Source organism: Salminus brasiliensis, chromosome 3, assembly GCF_030463535.1.
Source record: "Salminus brasiliensis chromosome 3, fSalBra1.hap2, whole genome shotgun sequence".
In the NCBI taxonomy this organism is placed as follows: Eukaryota; Metazoa; Chordata; class Actinopteri; order Characiformes; family Bryconidae; genus Salminus; species Salminus brasiliensis.
The window spans coordinates 50,894,310-50,911,158 of NC_132880.1; the positions used below are offsets into that span (position 1 = coordinate 50,894,310).

At 41.1% G+C, this 16,849-nt stretch overlaps 1 protein-coding gene across 1 annotated transcript in view; it reads right to left on the bottom strand.

Moving 5' to 3' along the window:
- cpne4b (copine IVb) overlaps positions 1 to 16,849 on the bottom strand; it is a 72,588-nt gene that overhangs the window by 46,109 nt on the left and 9,630 nt on the right. The window contains exons 3-7 of the mRNA XM_072676502.1: positions 10,266 to 10,445; positions 8,705 to 8,776; positions 8,524 to 8,598; positions 5,127 to 5,210; positions 4,923 to 5,012 (exon numbers count right to left, since the gene is read on the bottom strand). Coding sequence (XP_072532603.1) covers positions 4,923 to 5,012; positions 5,127 to 5,210; positions 8,524 to 8,598; positions 8,705 to 8,776; positions 10,266 to 10,445 — 501 coding nt within the window. The remainder of the gene's footprint in view (positions 1 to 4,922; positions 5,013 to 5,126; positions 5,211 to 8,523; positions 8,599 to 8,704; positions 8,777 to 10,265; positions 10,446 to 16,849) is intronic.

Genomic DNA, 16,849 nt, shown 5'->3' on the forward strand with positions numbered 1-16,849 from the left:
TATACACTCACTCCAACAGGAATTCTAGATTCTAGTGTTGGTCTGAAGCAGCTGCACTGGTTACCTGTATCCTCCAGGGTTGATTGTAGAATTCTGATACTGGTGTGTAAAGCTCTGAATGGTTCAGCACCTGTGAGTCTGACTGAGAGTCTAGCTATTTATAACCCAACTCATGATCTTAGATCATCAAATACTGCCGTTCTACAGATCCCCTGTGTGCAGTCCAGGAAAAGTGGAAAAGCGTCTTTTAGTTCTTATTCCTCAAAAGCAGGGGTATTAAACCCAACCTCTAAGGGCCAAATTACAAAATCTATACCAAGGCTGCAACAGCAACACATAGACACTAGGCTTTAATTACACCTATAATTAGGATTTATTTACATACAGTTGCAATTGAAATTATTCACCCCAGCTGCAAATTAGCTTTATTAACAAAATGTACAAACTCTCAGCTGTTTCCAATTGTCATGCTGGACCAGAAACATTTGCAGGGATGGAACGATACAAGACTATATTAAAAAAGGGTAGGGAAAACACCAAACAGAGAATATAAACAAGCAAGATATACCATGGGTAACACAGGGATGCAGCAATCTACTGGACAGACCGAGAAGGTGACCACTGAAACAGGACTGAGCAAAACAACAAACCAGTGAACTGGGAGCTTGGTACAGGGTGCTAGGAACTAAACAGGGTAGGTAAAACCAAGGTAACGGAGCAGTGCTCAGAAGGGACAAGGGGATAAGGAGACCAAAAAACCATAAGCCGAGCTTGGGTGTAAAAACAGGTAAAGGTAAAGGTAAAGGTGCACGTATTTGTCAGGACAGGGCCGAAAGGGAAAAAACCAAACCACAAAGCCGAGCTTCGGAAAGGGCAACGGAAAACCCAAACAAAACACTAAGCAGCGCTTAGGTAGAACTGAGGCAAACCAAACAAACCCAACAAAAGTAACAAGAGGGGAAAGAAGGAGCTAGATAAGAGGAACAAGGCAGGGAGCGAGCAAACCGTGGACAGTGGTTGCGACAGGGCTAATTCATGGCACCTACCATTCTGTGGACTGTGGGCTTCTGAAAGCCCAGTCCCAGGTGCTTAGAATCATGGTCAACGAGGAGGAAGTCCTTATTTGGAACTGTGGGCGGAGTCCTGAGAGTGCTTCGGGGGTGAGCGTGGCAACGAGGGCCTGACACCAATAAACCAATCAAACCAGATCAATTTAAATATCTCAACACAACTAATACATCAAGAGCTTTCTCCACCTTCCACACACACAACACCACTCATACTGACGACCGCAGTCTCAGAACTATCCAACCTCTTCATCACAAGCGTCTTTAGAACTGAGTAGAACCTGCTACCTACTGCCATTCCTTATGAGCAGTGTCCTCCAGCTCAGTGATATTCTAGGGTTGACTGCAGCTGCAACCACCTTTTTGACATCCCAAGATAATCTATGGGGTACAAGTCAGGCAACTGTAACAAGCACTCCAGAACCTTCCAGGACTACGGCGGATTTGGAGGTATGCATGGGATCATTGTCCTGTTGAAAGGCCCAACGACACCCAAGCTTCAGCTTCCTCACAGAAGGCATGAGGTTCTGAGGAAGCAAAGCAGCCCCAGAGTATCACCGGTCTATCAGCTGTGTTGAGATATTAGGCTAGCTACAGATAACTGTTCAGCCCATTTCAATGTCCTCAGGAGGGAGGTCTTTTGAACGTAACCATCTTTTGTTGGTTGCAGGTTCATTAATGCTTGGGATAGACCTCAGAGCTGCCGAGGGCCTCAGAATGGAAGAAGGTGTGTGTCAGTGAGACGAGTGCTGAGAGATGATCTGTGTATCTTCCTCATGAAGAACAGCTGCTACCTGCTATGTGCTACCAAACCTGGACAGAATACAGGCGGCATGGAGGCGGAGCTCTGGCATTGTTTCTGGGATGAAAGAAGGGAACTGGGTTCCAAGCTCATCAAGAAATGACTGGAACTGATGGTGGTAAAAACCCTTGGCTCAAAGTATAGAGTATACCGTGATCAATTCTCAGCTTTGCTTACGATGCAAATATATGTGATATGGGGGGCTTGGTACACACACTACGTTGCAGTGCATGCTGGGTATTGTAGTGCAGTGGATTGTGAAATGAGCTCATATTAACAGAAAATCTGTATTCTGCCACAGGCAGTGGCTCACAGGAGTAGGTCTAGGTCTAGCTCTGTATCAGATTTCTATCCTGCTTTTGACACCTGAATGTAGCTTGATGTTTAATACAACATCAACTTTAGTTAATATTTTATATGTAATATTTTACATAAGTACGTTTTCTGGGACTTTAACCCTTTAAGGCTACATTTAAGGCTAAACTTCCAGAGAATAGTCCCACCAGTTTGTACAGAGGAAGTCCCTGTAGTTACTGAGTAATGCACCCTAGTGTGTGATAAGCCTTTCTGCATTAAGAGAACTCGTTACCAGTCCCTTGGGTTCTATGTTTGAGGGCAGTTTGACCATTTAAAACGTAGAACCATATTGACTGGTTCTGTCTACATTTCCAACTGCATATTATATCTCACAGCCCAGGCAGAACACCTTAAACCTGAAAACCTTTTAAAAAAGGGTAGGTCTGCATGTCGTCGCTGTATTTATCACCTCATATCTCCAAAACAGCAGCTTTACAGGAGAAGGTAAAAAAAAAACTTCCTTTGAAACTTTCAATGGAAATCTTTTTTCCAGGTCATTTCTGAACATTTCTATTGGACCATTCATCATAAAATCCAGATACAGTATAAAGAACAACTGCCAGATTCACATTATGGAGAAAGGTGCACTGGAGATACGTGGTTTCTGTGTGACAGTGATGATAAACTTCACTGGTCTGGAGGCAACATGAGGAGTGAGAGTAAAGAAAACGTCAGAAAGACGTTTAGTGAGCTGAATCCAGGTCAAACCTGCATACAAAACCACTGAAACTGCTTCACACTGTTGTCTTGCATCATCGCAGCAGTTCATTACAATGCAGAACATGACTGGAGAGCAGAATGTTGAAAACACCAGCCTGCCTAAAACCTCCAGTCGTAGTGTAAGGCAAGGTACGCAATACAATACACTACACTATAAAAGCCTGGAAAAACAGTGTCCAAATATATAAAATATATATAAAACCATCTCCAATTAGAATACTGATCTGATCTTTGTGTTTGTTTAAATAATCCAGCCTCATAGTTTAGGTCAGACAAGCTGCTATTAACCACTTAAAAGGCCAATGGTCCACCAACAGGCCAAAAATGTCAAAGAATAGAAGTCCCTGTAGTTACTGAGTAATACACTTTAGTGTGTAAAATAAGCCTTGGAATGTTAAGGGTTGAGAAAGATCCCTTTATTTTCAGTATTAATTTCTACAATCACACATTCTGGACTGACTCATTTAATTTAGTCCAGACTTTTCTTAAAATTACTGTTTAATAGTGTATAATATCTTAATAATAATCCAGTCTAACTTTCCTCCCTGACCAATCAGCTCCCAGCTCATTCCCAGTAGACCCACACAAAGGAGTGCAGTTCTCTCAGTGGTAGTTCAGTGTCTAATCAGCCATGACTCAGGAGTAAAGTGGTGGGAGTGTGTTTCCACACCTGGTTTCAGTGGCGGTAGAAACTAGATAAACATCTGGAGAAAAAGCAGCTCAAATGCAGTCAAAACTCTAGAACCACAGATATTACATTCAGCTGAGTACATTAAGTAAAACTGTTCCACACTGTAAACCAGACTCTAAACTAGAGATGGAAAAATCGATCGGCTATGTATCAGTTTTGGCAGATTTTCAGCCAAAATATGCAATGAGCCATCAACTAATACGCCGATCTAATCATTTTAGTGAATTTTAAATCTATCTATCTCCAGAGTCCATCACTCAGCCCAGTTAGTAGAGTGAGTGAGTATCAGAACACAGCAGAGCTGGCAAACACTGCTAACGCCACAACACAGCGAACAGTGCAGGCCGCACTTAACCACAGCAGCTGCAGCCGGAAAGCTGATGGAGTCGTAAGCACAGTGATGGAGTTTTCAATAGCTACATAATCAGCCCTTTTTACACAAGCCCTGCACGATGATGCATTCCCGAGTAATGCCTGGAAAGCTTAATGCGGGTGATCAGTAATGTAATCAATCTAACAGATGATCAGTGGTCAGCATCAGCCCCAAAAACACTGATCTGATCTCTGAAGTGTCCTGTTAGCTTCTGGGAATGCTTCTGGCTGGAAATAATGTCTTTTAGTGACACAGAGAGGACACAAGAGGGCGCTCTGCTAGCTTGAGCCACAGTTGGCTACAAAGTACATATAGGCCCTCTAACCAATCACAACATTGCTTTCCAATATTCAACATTCCAATATTGCAACTGCGATTAACAATCAATAACAGTAGCTGTACTGCACCCGCTGTAATGCTGTTTGCACTGCTGGCAATAAGATCACATAAAGCAACCAGCATTGTGGATGACTCCACCCACCTGCCATCAGGAAGAAGGTACCGCAGCATCCGGTCCAACACGACCAGACTCTGCAATAGCTTCTTCCCACAAGCCATCAGACTTCTCAACTTCAGTTCCATGCTCTCTCTCTCTCTCTCTCTCTCTCTCTCTCTCTCCAACCATTTACCCCAGATAAAATGGGAAGCATTTTTGCACAAAGCATTTTGAACAAATTATTTTACTACCTCACTGGATATTTATTACACACTGCATAATTTGCACACTACCCTCAATTATTGATTATCCTCTGTCTGTACTGTGTTGTGTTGTCTGTCCGCACTTGTACTGTGTTGCACTTGTGTTCTGTATGCACTGTGTCTATGTTGCACCATGGTTTCACGGTGTACTCTGTATGTAGTTGAAATGACAATAAAACCCACTTGACTTGACAATATTAGAGCCGGTCTTACCTTCAGCTCTCGCTCCTGATCCCCACTGCAGAGCGTGTTCTGCGACACTTTGAAGGATTTCCACACAGGGTTCAGATTGTTCATGATGGTCTGTAAACCAGGACAGAAAGATTAAACCTTTAGAGTTAGTGTGAAGTGGTTTGTGTGTGTATGTGTGTGTGTGTATACATGCATATGTGTGTGTGTTCTGCCTGTAAACCAGACCTCAGTTCTGTGCACCAGGGATCCAGTGCCATCGTCATTGACTCTGAAGATTTCCAGAAATGGGTCTGACTTGCTAAAAAAGTCCTGGGGGAGAGGAGGAGGAGGAGGAGGAGGAGGAAGGTTATTCAATTAAAAGCTGCAGCTCCAGCTGTACTCTCACTAAACCCCCAGTAAACACAGGCAGGAAGACAGTGAGAAGTGCTGATGGTGGTGTAAGTGTAAGCCTTCTCTTTAATGAACATCTGATTGATTTCTCTTTCAATACTGAACTAATCAGCTCCAGGCTTGATGAGCTTGTTCTGGCAGCCGGGCTAAAGCTTCTCAAACCCAGACAAAGATGTAAAGGACTTTACCTGAGGTTAAAGGTGGGCACTAGACGACCAGGTTTCACAAAATGCCTTTCGATATAATAATTTCTCATTATATCTCGTACCTTTCTGATTTCTATATTTATGTATAATAAAAGTGACTCATTAAAATTGCTTGAGAAATGTAAACACTGTTGTGCCTTTGATCCAGAAAATATGACACCAATTTGGCGGACACTTGGATTTTTGCATTTTTAGCAGCAAGGGGTTGAAGCAGCCAATGTAGTGCCTAAAAAACAAATTAAATTCAATTAAATTAAAATGAATGTAAAATGGGTAGGTTTACATTAAAATAATAATAGCCAAGGGAAATCCAGCATGTTTGCATGTCGAATGGGTGACAAGGGGTTCTTTTTTCTCCCCAGTGGACGATGTGCCAACATGTTTACCAATTTATCAATATAATATATTTTCAGTGTTTCTAAATCCATCTAACATCAGCTAGAGTAGGTACCATCCACTGTCAGCTATAGAGCTACTTAAAATATTAGCTAATATAATATTAGCTAACTACTCTAGCAATAAGATAGGGCTGTAACAAAATATTGATATATGGAAGTATGATGATATTCTGTTCTGTAGTACTGTATAGATTCTCAGAAACACAGTATTGATTATTAAAGAATAGTTCAGACAGTGGTTCATTTAGTGTTGTGTTTAAACCCTGACCACTCCAGATGGTAGTGTTGTACCCTGTAGGCCCAACAACTCTGCTTATGCCTGAGTAAAAATTACATGTATTAGAAATTCACAGCACAGAGACAGCCCTAGTGAAGATTACAAATGATCTCCTTCTTGCCTCTGATCAAGGCTACGTATCTTTATTAGTCCTACTAGACCTTAGTGCAGCCTTTGATACAATAGATCATACTATATTACTAGAAAGATTAGAGGAAATGGTTGGAATCACAGGGACAGCCCTATCATGGTTCCAATCATATCTAACGGGACGCTATCAATTTGTAAAGATAAAAGATTTATCTTCAAACTACGCAGAAGTAAGATATGGAGTTCCGCAAGGCTCAATTTTAGGACCACTATTATTTATACTATACATGTTACCACTGGGCTCAGTTATAAGCAGACATGGCGTTAATTTCCACTTCTATGCAGATGACACACAGCTCTATATATCAGCCAAACCTGACGATAAATTTAGATTACAGAAAATGGAGGACTGTGTAAAGGATATAAAACTCTGGATGTCACATAACTTCCTTCTCCTCAACAGTGACAAAACCCAGCTTCTCCTTTTAGGTCCAAAAGACTCTAGAAATAAACTCTCAGACTTAATGTTAGACTTGGCCGATGCTTCCATCATTCCTAGTTTAGCAGCTAAAAATCTTGGCGTCATATTCTACTCAGATTTATCATTTGAGCAACATATAGCTAATATTAGTAGAACAGCCTTTATGCAGCTTAGGAACATCTCCAAACTAAGAAACTCCTTATCACTACAGGACGCAGAAAAGCTAGTACATGCTTTTATTACCTCAAGGCTAGATTACTGTAATGCGTTACTGTCAGGTTGTTCCAGCAGGAACCTCAATAAACTTCAGCTGGTGCAAAATGCTGCAGCCAGGGTCCTTACTAAAACTAGAACATCTGACCATATCAGTCCAGTTCTATCAGCACTTCATTGGCTCCCAGTTAAATTCCGTATTGAATACAAAATTCTTCTATTAACATATAAGGCCCTACATGGCCTCGCTCCTGAGTACCTGCAGGATCTTATTACATACTACGAACCATCAAGACTACTTAGATCTCAGGGTGCTGCCTCTTACTCGTTCCCAAAATTCAGAAAACCTCAGCAGGGGGAGGAGCCTTTTCTTATAAAGCCCCCCAGCTCTGGAATTACCTTCCAGATAATGTTCAGGACTCAGACACAGTCTTAATCTTTAAATCTAAGCTGAAAACTTATATGTTAAGTTAAGCTTTTGGTAATTAATGTTTCCCCTTAGATAAGGGCTGCAGGTCCAGGGGTTCGCGGACCCAGGGAATTGTAGTACACTGAGATGCTGGAGCTGTCGTCTCGCTGCTTACACGCGATCACTCAGGTTTGTGGACGGTGGAGCAGATAGATTCTGGTGTTCTCAGGGTACGCCCGTGTCCGTGTTTTTCCTTGGCAACTGTCGCCGTTGGCTTGCTCACGGGGGGTCTTTGATCCTTCATGTTATTTCTTCTTTCTTCTCTGTTTCTGTCCTTTATTAAGTACTAATTATGTAAAGCTGCTTTGTGACGACAACAGTTGTAAAAAGCTACACAAATAAATCTGACTTGACTTGTACTCTGTCCTCAGATCCCACTGTTCTGATTGGATAACAATTCTACTTTTCTTGTACTCAGATTATATACAGATAATTGGGTGTTTTTATACTATGACAGTTTTCATAAAATCCGACTAAAAATTAATTTAACAATATATGGTAATATACTGAATCCCTATAACCCTTGTTTCATGATACGTATCGTCGGGTTCCTGCCAATACACAGCCCTAATATACGGTACACGTAGTTTATAGGTGTGTGCGACGACTAATGAATGCCATGTGGAACCAAAGTTTATAAGCACGAGTTCCACCCAGAAACTTTCAAAGCATTCTGCACAGCATGTCAGACGTGCATATAAAATAATAAAATAAACAAATAAAATATTGACTTTCATCAAAATACACTATTAATGTAAAAAGGGTAAAGAAAGGTAAAGGTATCTTTTTTTTCTTGCTGTGACATCACTGCTGCTGTTCCTGCTATTTCCCCCGCTGTACAGAAATCGTACCGAAACGTGAAGTTCGAACCGTGGTACGTACCAAACCGTGACTTTAGTGTACCTCTACACTCCTGATTTCTACTCTATACTGTTGCCATATTTCCCTCCCTTACTGTGATTTAGCAAAGGACCAAGACCTGAATTAAATCCACCAAAACCCAAAACACAAACCCCTTCACTTGTTCAGCTGATCACACCGCGCTCTCTGTTCATGCACACTGTACTGTACTGAGTTATAAAATTCAAGCTGCCAAACCTTGTCATCTAGCTTCTTGGCACTGAAGGCGAGCTCCACGTAGTCATGATTTCCAGACAACTCCTCCGCTGTGACCTGTGGCGACATCAAAAGGAGAGGGAATCGGTTATCAGGAGGTTGCAAACTGTATGTGTGTGTGTGTATGTGTGTGTGTGTGTGTGTGTGTTTGCTTTATTCTTACCGTAATGGAAGACTTGCCTGACGTGTTGCCCTGTTTCAGTAAAGCTTTGGACAGTTTTCTCTGAGAGACAATCTGAGCAGAGGAACAAACGAACAGCAGAGAAACTCACATCAGAGTCTCATCAGAAAGCTATGGACACTTCTGGGGACAGCTGGGCAGGGACCCTAAATACTGAGTTACAGCAAAAATCACAGTTGGAAAGTAATAACACACAACTAACAAATCATAAAATGCCGTCTACAGTAATCCTGCTCACTGCACTGTCTTTATAGTTAATATTCAGCAAAGCTGTATAGCTGTAGCTTGTGGTTTATTCAAGATTCAAGATTTAAGAGTTTACTGGTGTGCACAGCAGAGACAAGCAGTTCCACTGTACAATGATATTCTTACTTTGCAGTTCCTCCATTTACCTTATAAATATAAAACATCTTATAAATATCACAATAAAAAGAGAGAAAGAAAATGTGTATAAATAAATAAATAAATATATATCAGTCTTGATATACTATATAATATAAATATATATAACAGTCTTAATTAACTTTGATATGTTAACATTTAACAACACAGCATTTATGTAATTTACATAAAATTGATTGATTGATGTAATGTGAATCTAGACAAAGCATTAAAATCATTTTGAGAAGTGACGGCCTATTTTAAAGGTCTAAGAAAAGAATCAACAGAAGAAATTCATTTATTCAGTTATTTATTCAGAGTTCATTTGTAGTTCTAACATATTTAGACAATTATGCAAATTTGGACAATTATGCAAATTAGGAGATTGCGTCATTTAGATACTTCTAGCGACTTTTCTCAGGATGGACAGCCAATAGCTACTTTCCTTACTGAGGAGTTGGCAACACTGGGCGTGCTAGCCTTCGCCCTCCCAGCGCTGGTCACATCATATGGGGCAGAGATGGCTCAGCGGTCAGAGCGCGGGGCTATAACAGGGTTGTGGGTTCGATTCCCGGGCTCGGCAAGCTGCCACTGTTGGGCCCTTGAGCAAGGCCCTTTACCCTCTCTGCTCCCCGGGCACTGGAGTTGACTGCCCACCGCTCTGGGTGTGTGTGTGTACTCACTGCCCCTATTCACTAGTGTGTGTGTGTGAGTGTGTGTTCACTTCCACAGATGGGTTAAATGCGGAGGACACATTTCGCTGTACAGTCCACAGTGACAAATACGGCACCTTTACCTTTCAGCTAGAGGCTAGAACTGGAAATGACTGAACTGGGTGAAAACTGGGGTTTTGAGTCCCAGTTTCAATTCTTTTAGTAAGTGAAGAGAAACCGTAGGCGACAGATGTGGCAAATAGACATTAGGCCAAAAACTGCAGAAGTGTTTTAAAGTCTTTAAGTGCTAATGCTAATTACGGCCTTTTGCTAATTTAATAACTTTTCTTTTTTTGGCTGATTAGAGAAAAAACACACTTTTCTCCTCACATGCATTTTCCAGCCGTAACATGGTCTCTCTCCCTCTCTCAGCTCTCAGCTACACTCACATATCTTATCATTCCATCATGTGCAATTTCCTGCTGTCTGTCGTCAGAGTGCGCACTCACCTGTCCAAGTGTGCACTCCATTGCTCCCAGGAAGTCAGCCTCTTTCAGCCCGTTGTGGTTGCTGCTGATGTCATGCAGCTCGAAGCGCAGACGCTGCACCTCCTCAAAGTAGTAGTCCACCGTGAAGACCTTGGAGAAGACGGGGCTTATGCTGCTGCGGATCACCTCCGTCCGGTCCACCTGAACCGTGAAGGACACAGTCGATCAATGAGCTGCTAACATCTAAAGCAGCTCTTTCCATCAGCTATGATTAAGTAGGTGTGAGCAGTTTGACGGACAGGTGAGCTCCTGTCATGAAAACCACTCTCAGAGATCAAAACCAGATGATTCCTCATGGTCTGCAAGCAGTCAGATGCTAATAAGTGGTCTTTTTTCTGCAGATGCTCAAAATTAGTGCAACAGACACACTACCACCCTGTTACACCAGCTCGGTCTGATCTCAGTCTCTAATTTCAGAGCGTTTCTGAGTGAACTCAATTCAGTTCAGTCTAAAGTTCTCCTAACTCACATTTCTAACTTCTGCATCTTAGTCTGATCAACAATCCAGACTGATCTGATCCTCAGAAACATCAGTAAATGATCTGCAGCTGAAACTGATTCACTACTGTGTAGCTCCGCCCCCTCGATCTGTTTAGTGTTTATTCCCATCTGCAGGTTAGAGCGTCCCTATCACATGGGCCGAGGCCTTCCTGTTCTCAGAGAGTCCTGATCATGGAGGGTTGTGGTGTTGATGGGATTTGAACTTATGATCTCCTGAGTCTCCTGAGAAGCAGGACGCAGTTAGACAGTCGCTCCACTCTAGAGCTGTGAAGCCGTGTACATTTCTGAGTCTGAGAAAGAAGGGAAGGTAAATTTACTCAGAACTGGGTTTTAATGGAGGGGAATTTCACAGCTCTAGACCGGCCCTACGGTCTAACTGCTGTTCATCCAGTGTGAGGAGGTCATTAGTTCAAATCCCAGCAAGGCCTCAGCTCTCTACTGCCAAAACAATTCCTCCCAGTCTGGGGACGTCATGTGATAGAGGATGCTCAAACCAAAAACCAAAGAACCAAAGAGGAAAAGCCTTAAAATGAGACCTTTACAGTAAACTGGTTGAATTAAGCTGTTTTTACTGAATTACTGATTAAAGAAATCCAGGCTGTTATCACTATCCCCATTCCCTGGTCATTAAACACCAAAATCTAAAACACCAAAACCCTAAACCTAACCCTAACCCTATCCCTAACCCTAACCCCTAAGTAGTAGATCTAATCACCACCAGTGAGTCAGTAAGCTGCCTGGCCTAAGTACATTACCACCACCTGCCTAATATTGAGCAGGTCCCTCTTCTGCTGTTGAGGCATGGACTCCACAAGACCTCTGAAGGTGTCCTGCTGTGGTCTCTGGCACCAAGACTAACGTCAGCAGCAGATCTTTTAAGTCCTGTAAATTGTGAGGTGGGCGGGGCCTCCATGAGCATCAATGAGATCTGAGTGCCCAGGACCTTGTCACAGGCTATCCTTCACTGGTTGTCCTTCCTTGGAGCACTTCTGGTAGGTACTGTCCACTGCATACTGGGAAAGAACACCCCACAAGACCTGCTTGCTAATGTTCTGGAGATGTTCTGACCCAGTCATTATCTAGAACGTCACAGTTTGGTTCTGGTCAAAGTGTCTCAGATTCTTACGCTTGTCCATTTTTCCTGCTTCATCACCTTCATCATCTTCAAGAACTGACTGTTCTTCACTCACTGCCTAATATGTAGATCCACCCCTCGACAGACAGGAGACACTGGACCCAAATCAGCAGTGTTCTTCACTTCAGCTGGCTTTAATGTTATGGCTGTTTGGTCTTTATTCTATAGGTTATTAATGTCAGGGTTTGTTGAGCACTGATTTCTGGTTTAAGCCACTTAAACTTTTACAGAGGATTTTGAAATATTATTGATCAGGAATCAGAACTGAAATCAAGATATTGTTATTGATGTTGATATTAAATTCATATTTAGAGCTCTTTACAAATATTTCAAAATATAAATAAAATCAAAAATTGATTCAAACTGAAGTGAAACTCAATTAAAAATGGGATCTAACCACCTTTATGCAGATTGAAAAGGTATTAGACTTAATTCAGCAGGGCCAATCAGACCCACTTACACACCCATAAGGATTTAAACCCACAACCTTCTGAGACCTTTGAGAGCTGTTCCATGTGTGTGCCAAGTCTGCATCTTTTATTAATCTGTCAGTACTGACCATCCTCACATCAGAAAAGCTTATCACGCTGCTTCCCCGCTTCTGAGCCAAGGATAAAAACAAGAAAAGATGGAAGTTCTGATAAAATATGAGCTCGGACCCCAAATCTGAGCTTTTTCAGAGAGCTGCAGACATGCAGGAGCAGAACACAGGCTTGTCCTGCAGTAAACATGTTCCAAAAATTAAAATCCCTCTGAGGGAGTCAGCTCTGCCTCTTAATCCTGAGGAGCTCCTTTTTAGCCCGAATCCAGCTCCCGGGTTTTAGTTTTATCAGAAAGGCCCACGATAGCAGAAATACACGCCTCTCAGATCTGAGAAATCCCCCTTTATTCTGCTTTCACTCCACAACACAGTTCAGCCTCAGAGCAGTAATCTGGACTCTGCAGACACACACACACACACACACACACACACACACATACACACATATACTCACACACACACACACACACACACACACACACACACACACACACACATACACACATATACTCACACACACACACACACACATATACACACACACACACACACACACACACACACACACACACACACACACACACATACACACGAACCGGCCACACACTCTGCCTTAACTCTTTAAATCCTACAGGCTTGAGTGTGGGCCCATTCTTCCATTCCTTGTCCTGAAGTCACACGTTGCTGAATCATTTATATAAGCTGCTGAATCATTTTTAGTAGAAACTGAGTTGTTTGCAATAGTTACTAAGCCACTCATAACAGTTACTGAATCCCTTATCATAGATAGTGAATCATATATAGTACATATTAAATCATTTTAATTCATATTCATATGAATTAATTATTTATACAGAATCATGTATAAAATGCACCTAATCCATTATCACACTAACAGAATCATTTCTAGTAGATACTGAATCACATGATGTTGAATCATGTATAGCAGATCCTGAATAATCTTACAAGTTACTAAAGCATTTCTAGTAGATACTGAATTGTATATAACTCGTACTAAACCAGTTACAGCAGTTACTGAACCATTTATAGTAGATACTAAATAACTTACAGTAGATACTGAATCATATGATGCTGAATCATGTATAGTAGTTACAAAATAATTTATAGCAGATTCTGAATCATTTACAGAAGATACTGAATCATTTAGGATAGTTACATAACCATTTATAGCCGTTACTGAATCATAGACAGTAGACACTGAATCATTTATAACAGTCACTGAATAATTTACAGTTAACACTAAATAATTTGTTACAGTTTCTGAATCATTTATAATAGAAATAATTTATAGTAGGAACCCCTTATATCCCTTATAGTAGATTAATGATGTACAGTAGATACTGGATCATTTACAGCAGATGGATCATTTAAGATAGATAACAATTTATGGCAGTTATCGAATACTGAATAACTAATCGTAGATACTGAATCATATGATGCTGAATCATGTATAGTAGTTCCTGAATCATTTATATCAGTATACTGAATCATTTACAGAAGATGCTTAATCATTTATGATAGTTACATAACCATTTATAGCAGTTACTGAATCATTTACAGTAGACACTAAATCCTTTGTGTTACAGTTTATGAATCATTTATAACAGATACTAAATAATTTATAGTAGTAACCCCTTATATAGCCCATATAGTAGATACTGAATCATTTACAGTAGATACTGAATCATTTATAACAGTCACTGAATCATTTACAGTTGACATTAAATAATTGGTTACAGTTAATGAATAATTTTTAAGAGAAACAAAATAATTTATAGTTATTATTATATCCTTTATAGTAGATACTGAATCATTTACAGTACATACTGAGTCATTTACAGTAGATACTAAATCATTTACAGTTGCACTAAATCATTTGTTACAGTTAATGAATATTTTATAATAAATACAAAATAATTTATAGTTATTATTATATCCTTTATAGTAGATACTGAATCATTTAGAATAGATAATGGACCATTTATGATAGTTACATAACCATTTATAGCAGTTACTGAATCATTTATAGTAGATACAGAATGACTTACAGTAGTACATTTGTTGGTAGATACTGAATCTTTTAGAGGAATTACTCAGTAATAACTAACAATTAAAAGTTCAAATAAGCCAACAGGGTTGTTAGAGGTAATAAAAGAGCAGAATTCAAACACTCCAGGCTATTAGTGCTCATCAGTGCTCACTGGGACCACAGCAGTAATCAGTGAATTAGTGATTCACTAAGGAGGCCAGGAACCCTTCAATTTCCATGATGTAGCCTGTGCCCACTGAGCCTTTATTTCACAGTGGTTCACCCGCCAGTGGAATGCACAATGTTTCTCTTCTACTGAGCAAAGTCAAAGCAAGCGACCAGACCCTGCGCTTCCACTCTGTAGTGCAGCCGCCTGAAACCTATGAGACTCTCATGCATTCCAATGACTGCTGCTAATCGGATATCAGCATCTCTCCAGCGAGAACCCTCACTGCTGTTTCTCTCCGACTGACCGCCCGAGAAGATGTGAATTAGTAGAAGAGAAAAACAGGGAACGCTGGGAACGTTCTTACACACTATAAAATGTCCAAATGTTTGTGGACACCCCTTCTAATGAGTGCGTTTGGCTCCTTTCAGCTGCATCCATTGCTGGCACAGATGTGCAAATGCACACAGCCAGCTTTTCTACTCCCTGTAGAGACGTACTGCCAATAGAATAGGGTGTGATCATCAATACTATTCTTTTACTTCACCTGGTTGAAGCAAATAATTGTATAAAATGACTCCTAAACAGACCCACCTTCAATTATTGGGTGCATGGACTAGTGGCTGAGTGGTCTCCCACAGTCCACTCATAGTTTCTAGTGAATGCTGAAGATGCACTACATCAGATGAATGAACACCAAGGTGCACTGTGAGTCTCACGAGCCTAATGGTGGCTGGCCACTGGCAATAAAACGAGACCCTCAGCTCTTTGGAGAATTACTGTATAAAACAGCAGCTCAGTACAATTAAATACCAAGACTAATGCCTTTACAGCCCCAAGCCTTCCACACCATCCTGCTCCCTTCACACCATCTCCAGAATCTAAACTGGCTGTGGGGCAAACTGCACATCTCCTGGATCCAGTATAACATATGTGTTACTCAGAGGCGTCGAGTATCTTACTTAAGTAGAAATCTTGGTTATCTAAACTTTACTGGAGCTGAAACCTACCATTCACACCATTCTGACTCCCTATTGGTTTATAAGAGATCCATCACACCTGCACACGTCCCGTCACTCTCCAGCGAGCTCACAGCAGACGTCTGTAGTCTAGTATGAAGACTGTGTCCGTGGCAGAAACTCAAGAGAGCTGCAGTGAAACGTCCCGACTGAGCCCCACATTTACATTCCAATAAAGCTTATTGATCGCACGCCTCTGAAGTCTGACTTTCTGCAGCTTTACAGAACTTCTAGACAACGACTCCTCATATTTTCCTCCATGAAGCTCATGTTGATGCTCAGTAGAGCACAGAGACGCTCCTTTAATAGAGCTGATATTACTGAAATGCTTCATTTTCAATGGGCAGATCTGCAGCTGAAACAGGAGCCTAGTGCAGCCCAACATTTTTAACATCAACATTTTAATAGATCGTTCTCCTCATTATGACTTTTAGAGAAATGGGGTTTTGGGGAGGGGGGGGAGGTAGTGCACTATAGACCCCTGTGGCGCGGCCTGAGCTTTCAGCCTTTGTTTTCCTTCCATTACTTTTACTTTTCTACTTGAAGTGGTTCTGAAACCAGTACTTTTACACTTTTACTGGAGTAAAAAGCTTCAGTTGATACTTCAGCTTCTATAGAAGTCTTTTAAACCCTCGTATCTCCACTCACTTCTACCTGAGGAATGAGTGTTAATACTTTTGACATTCATTCCTCAGTAGAAACAACTCAAATTATTTGATCAAATATAAACACATTATTCTGAAATCTCCTGAATCGCACCATGTATAAGTGCTGTGGCAGTGAGGAGGCAGGGACAGAGGTCTGACCCCTCCCATCCATTGACAGACCACCCAAACGATGTCTGCTGATGCTGACTGAAGATAAGCGTCCAAATCAATGAACATATTCATGACTAATCCCAGCAGACACAGATCTGACGTCATAAAGATGTTTGTTTTGTAATTTTAGTTACAAATTATAATCAGGTTGACATCGAAACCCGACGTTGCACAGATGCTGACTTTTTTGTCTGGAAAATTAAAGTCACACATTAAAAAACAACACTGGGTTGACGTCAAGCTCCAACATCAGACAGAAATCAGATGTAATTTTGGTTGGAAAACATATCTCAAATCATATCTGAAAAAACCCAC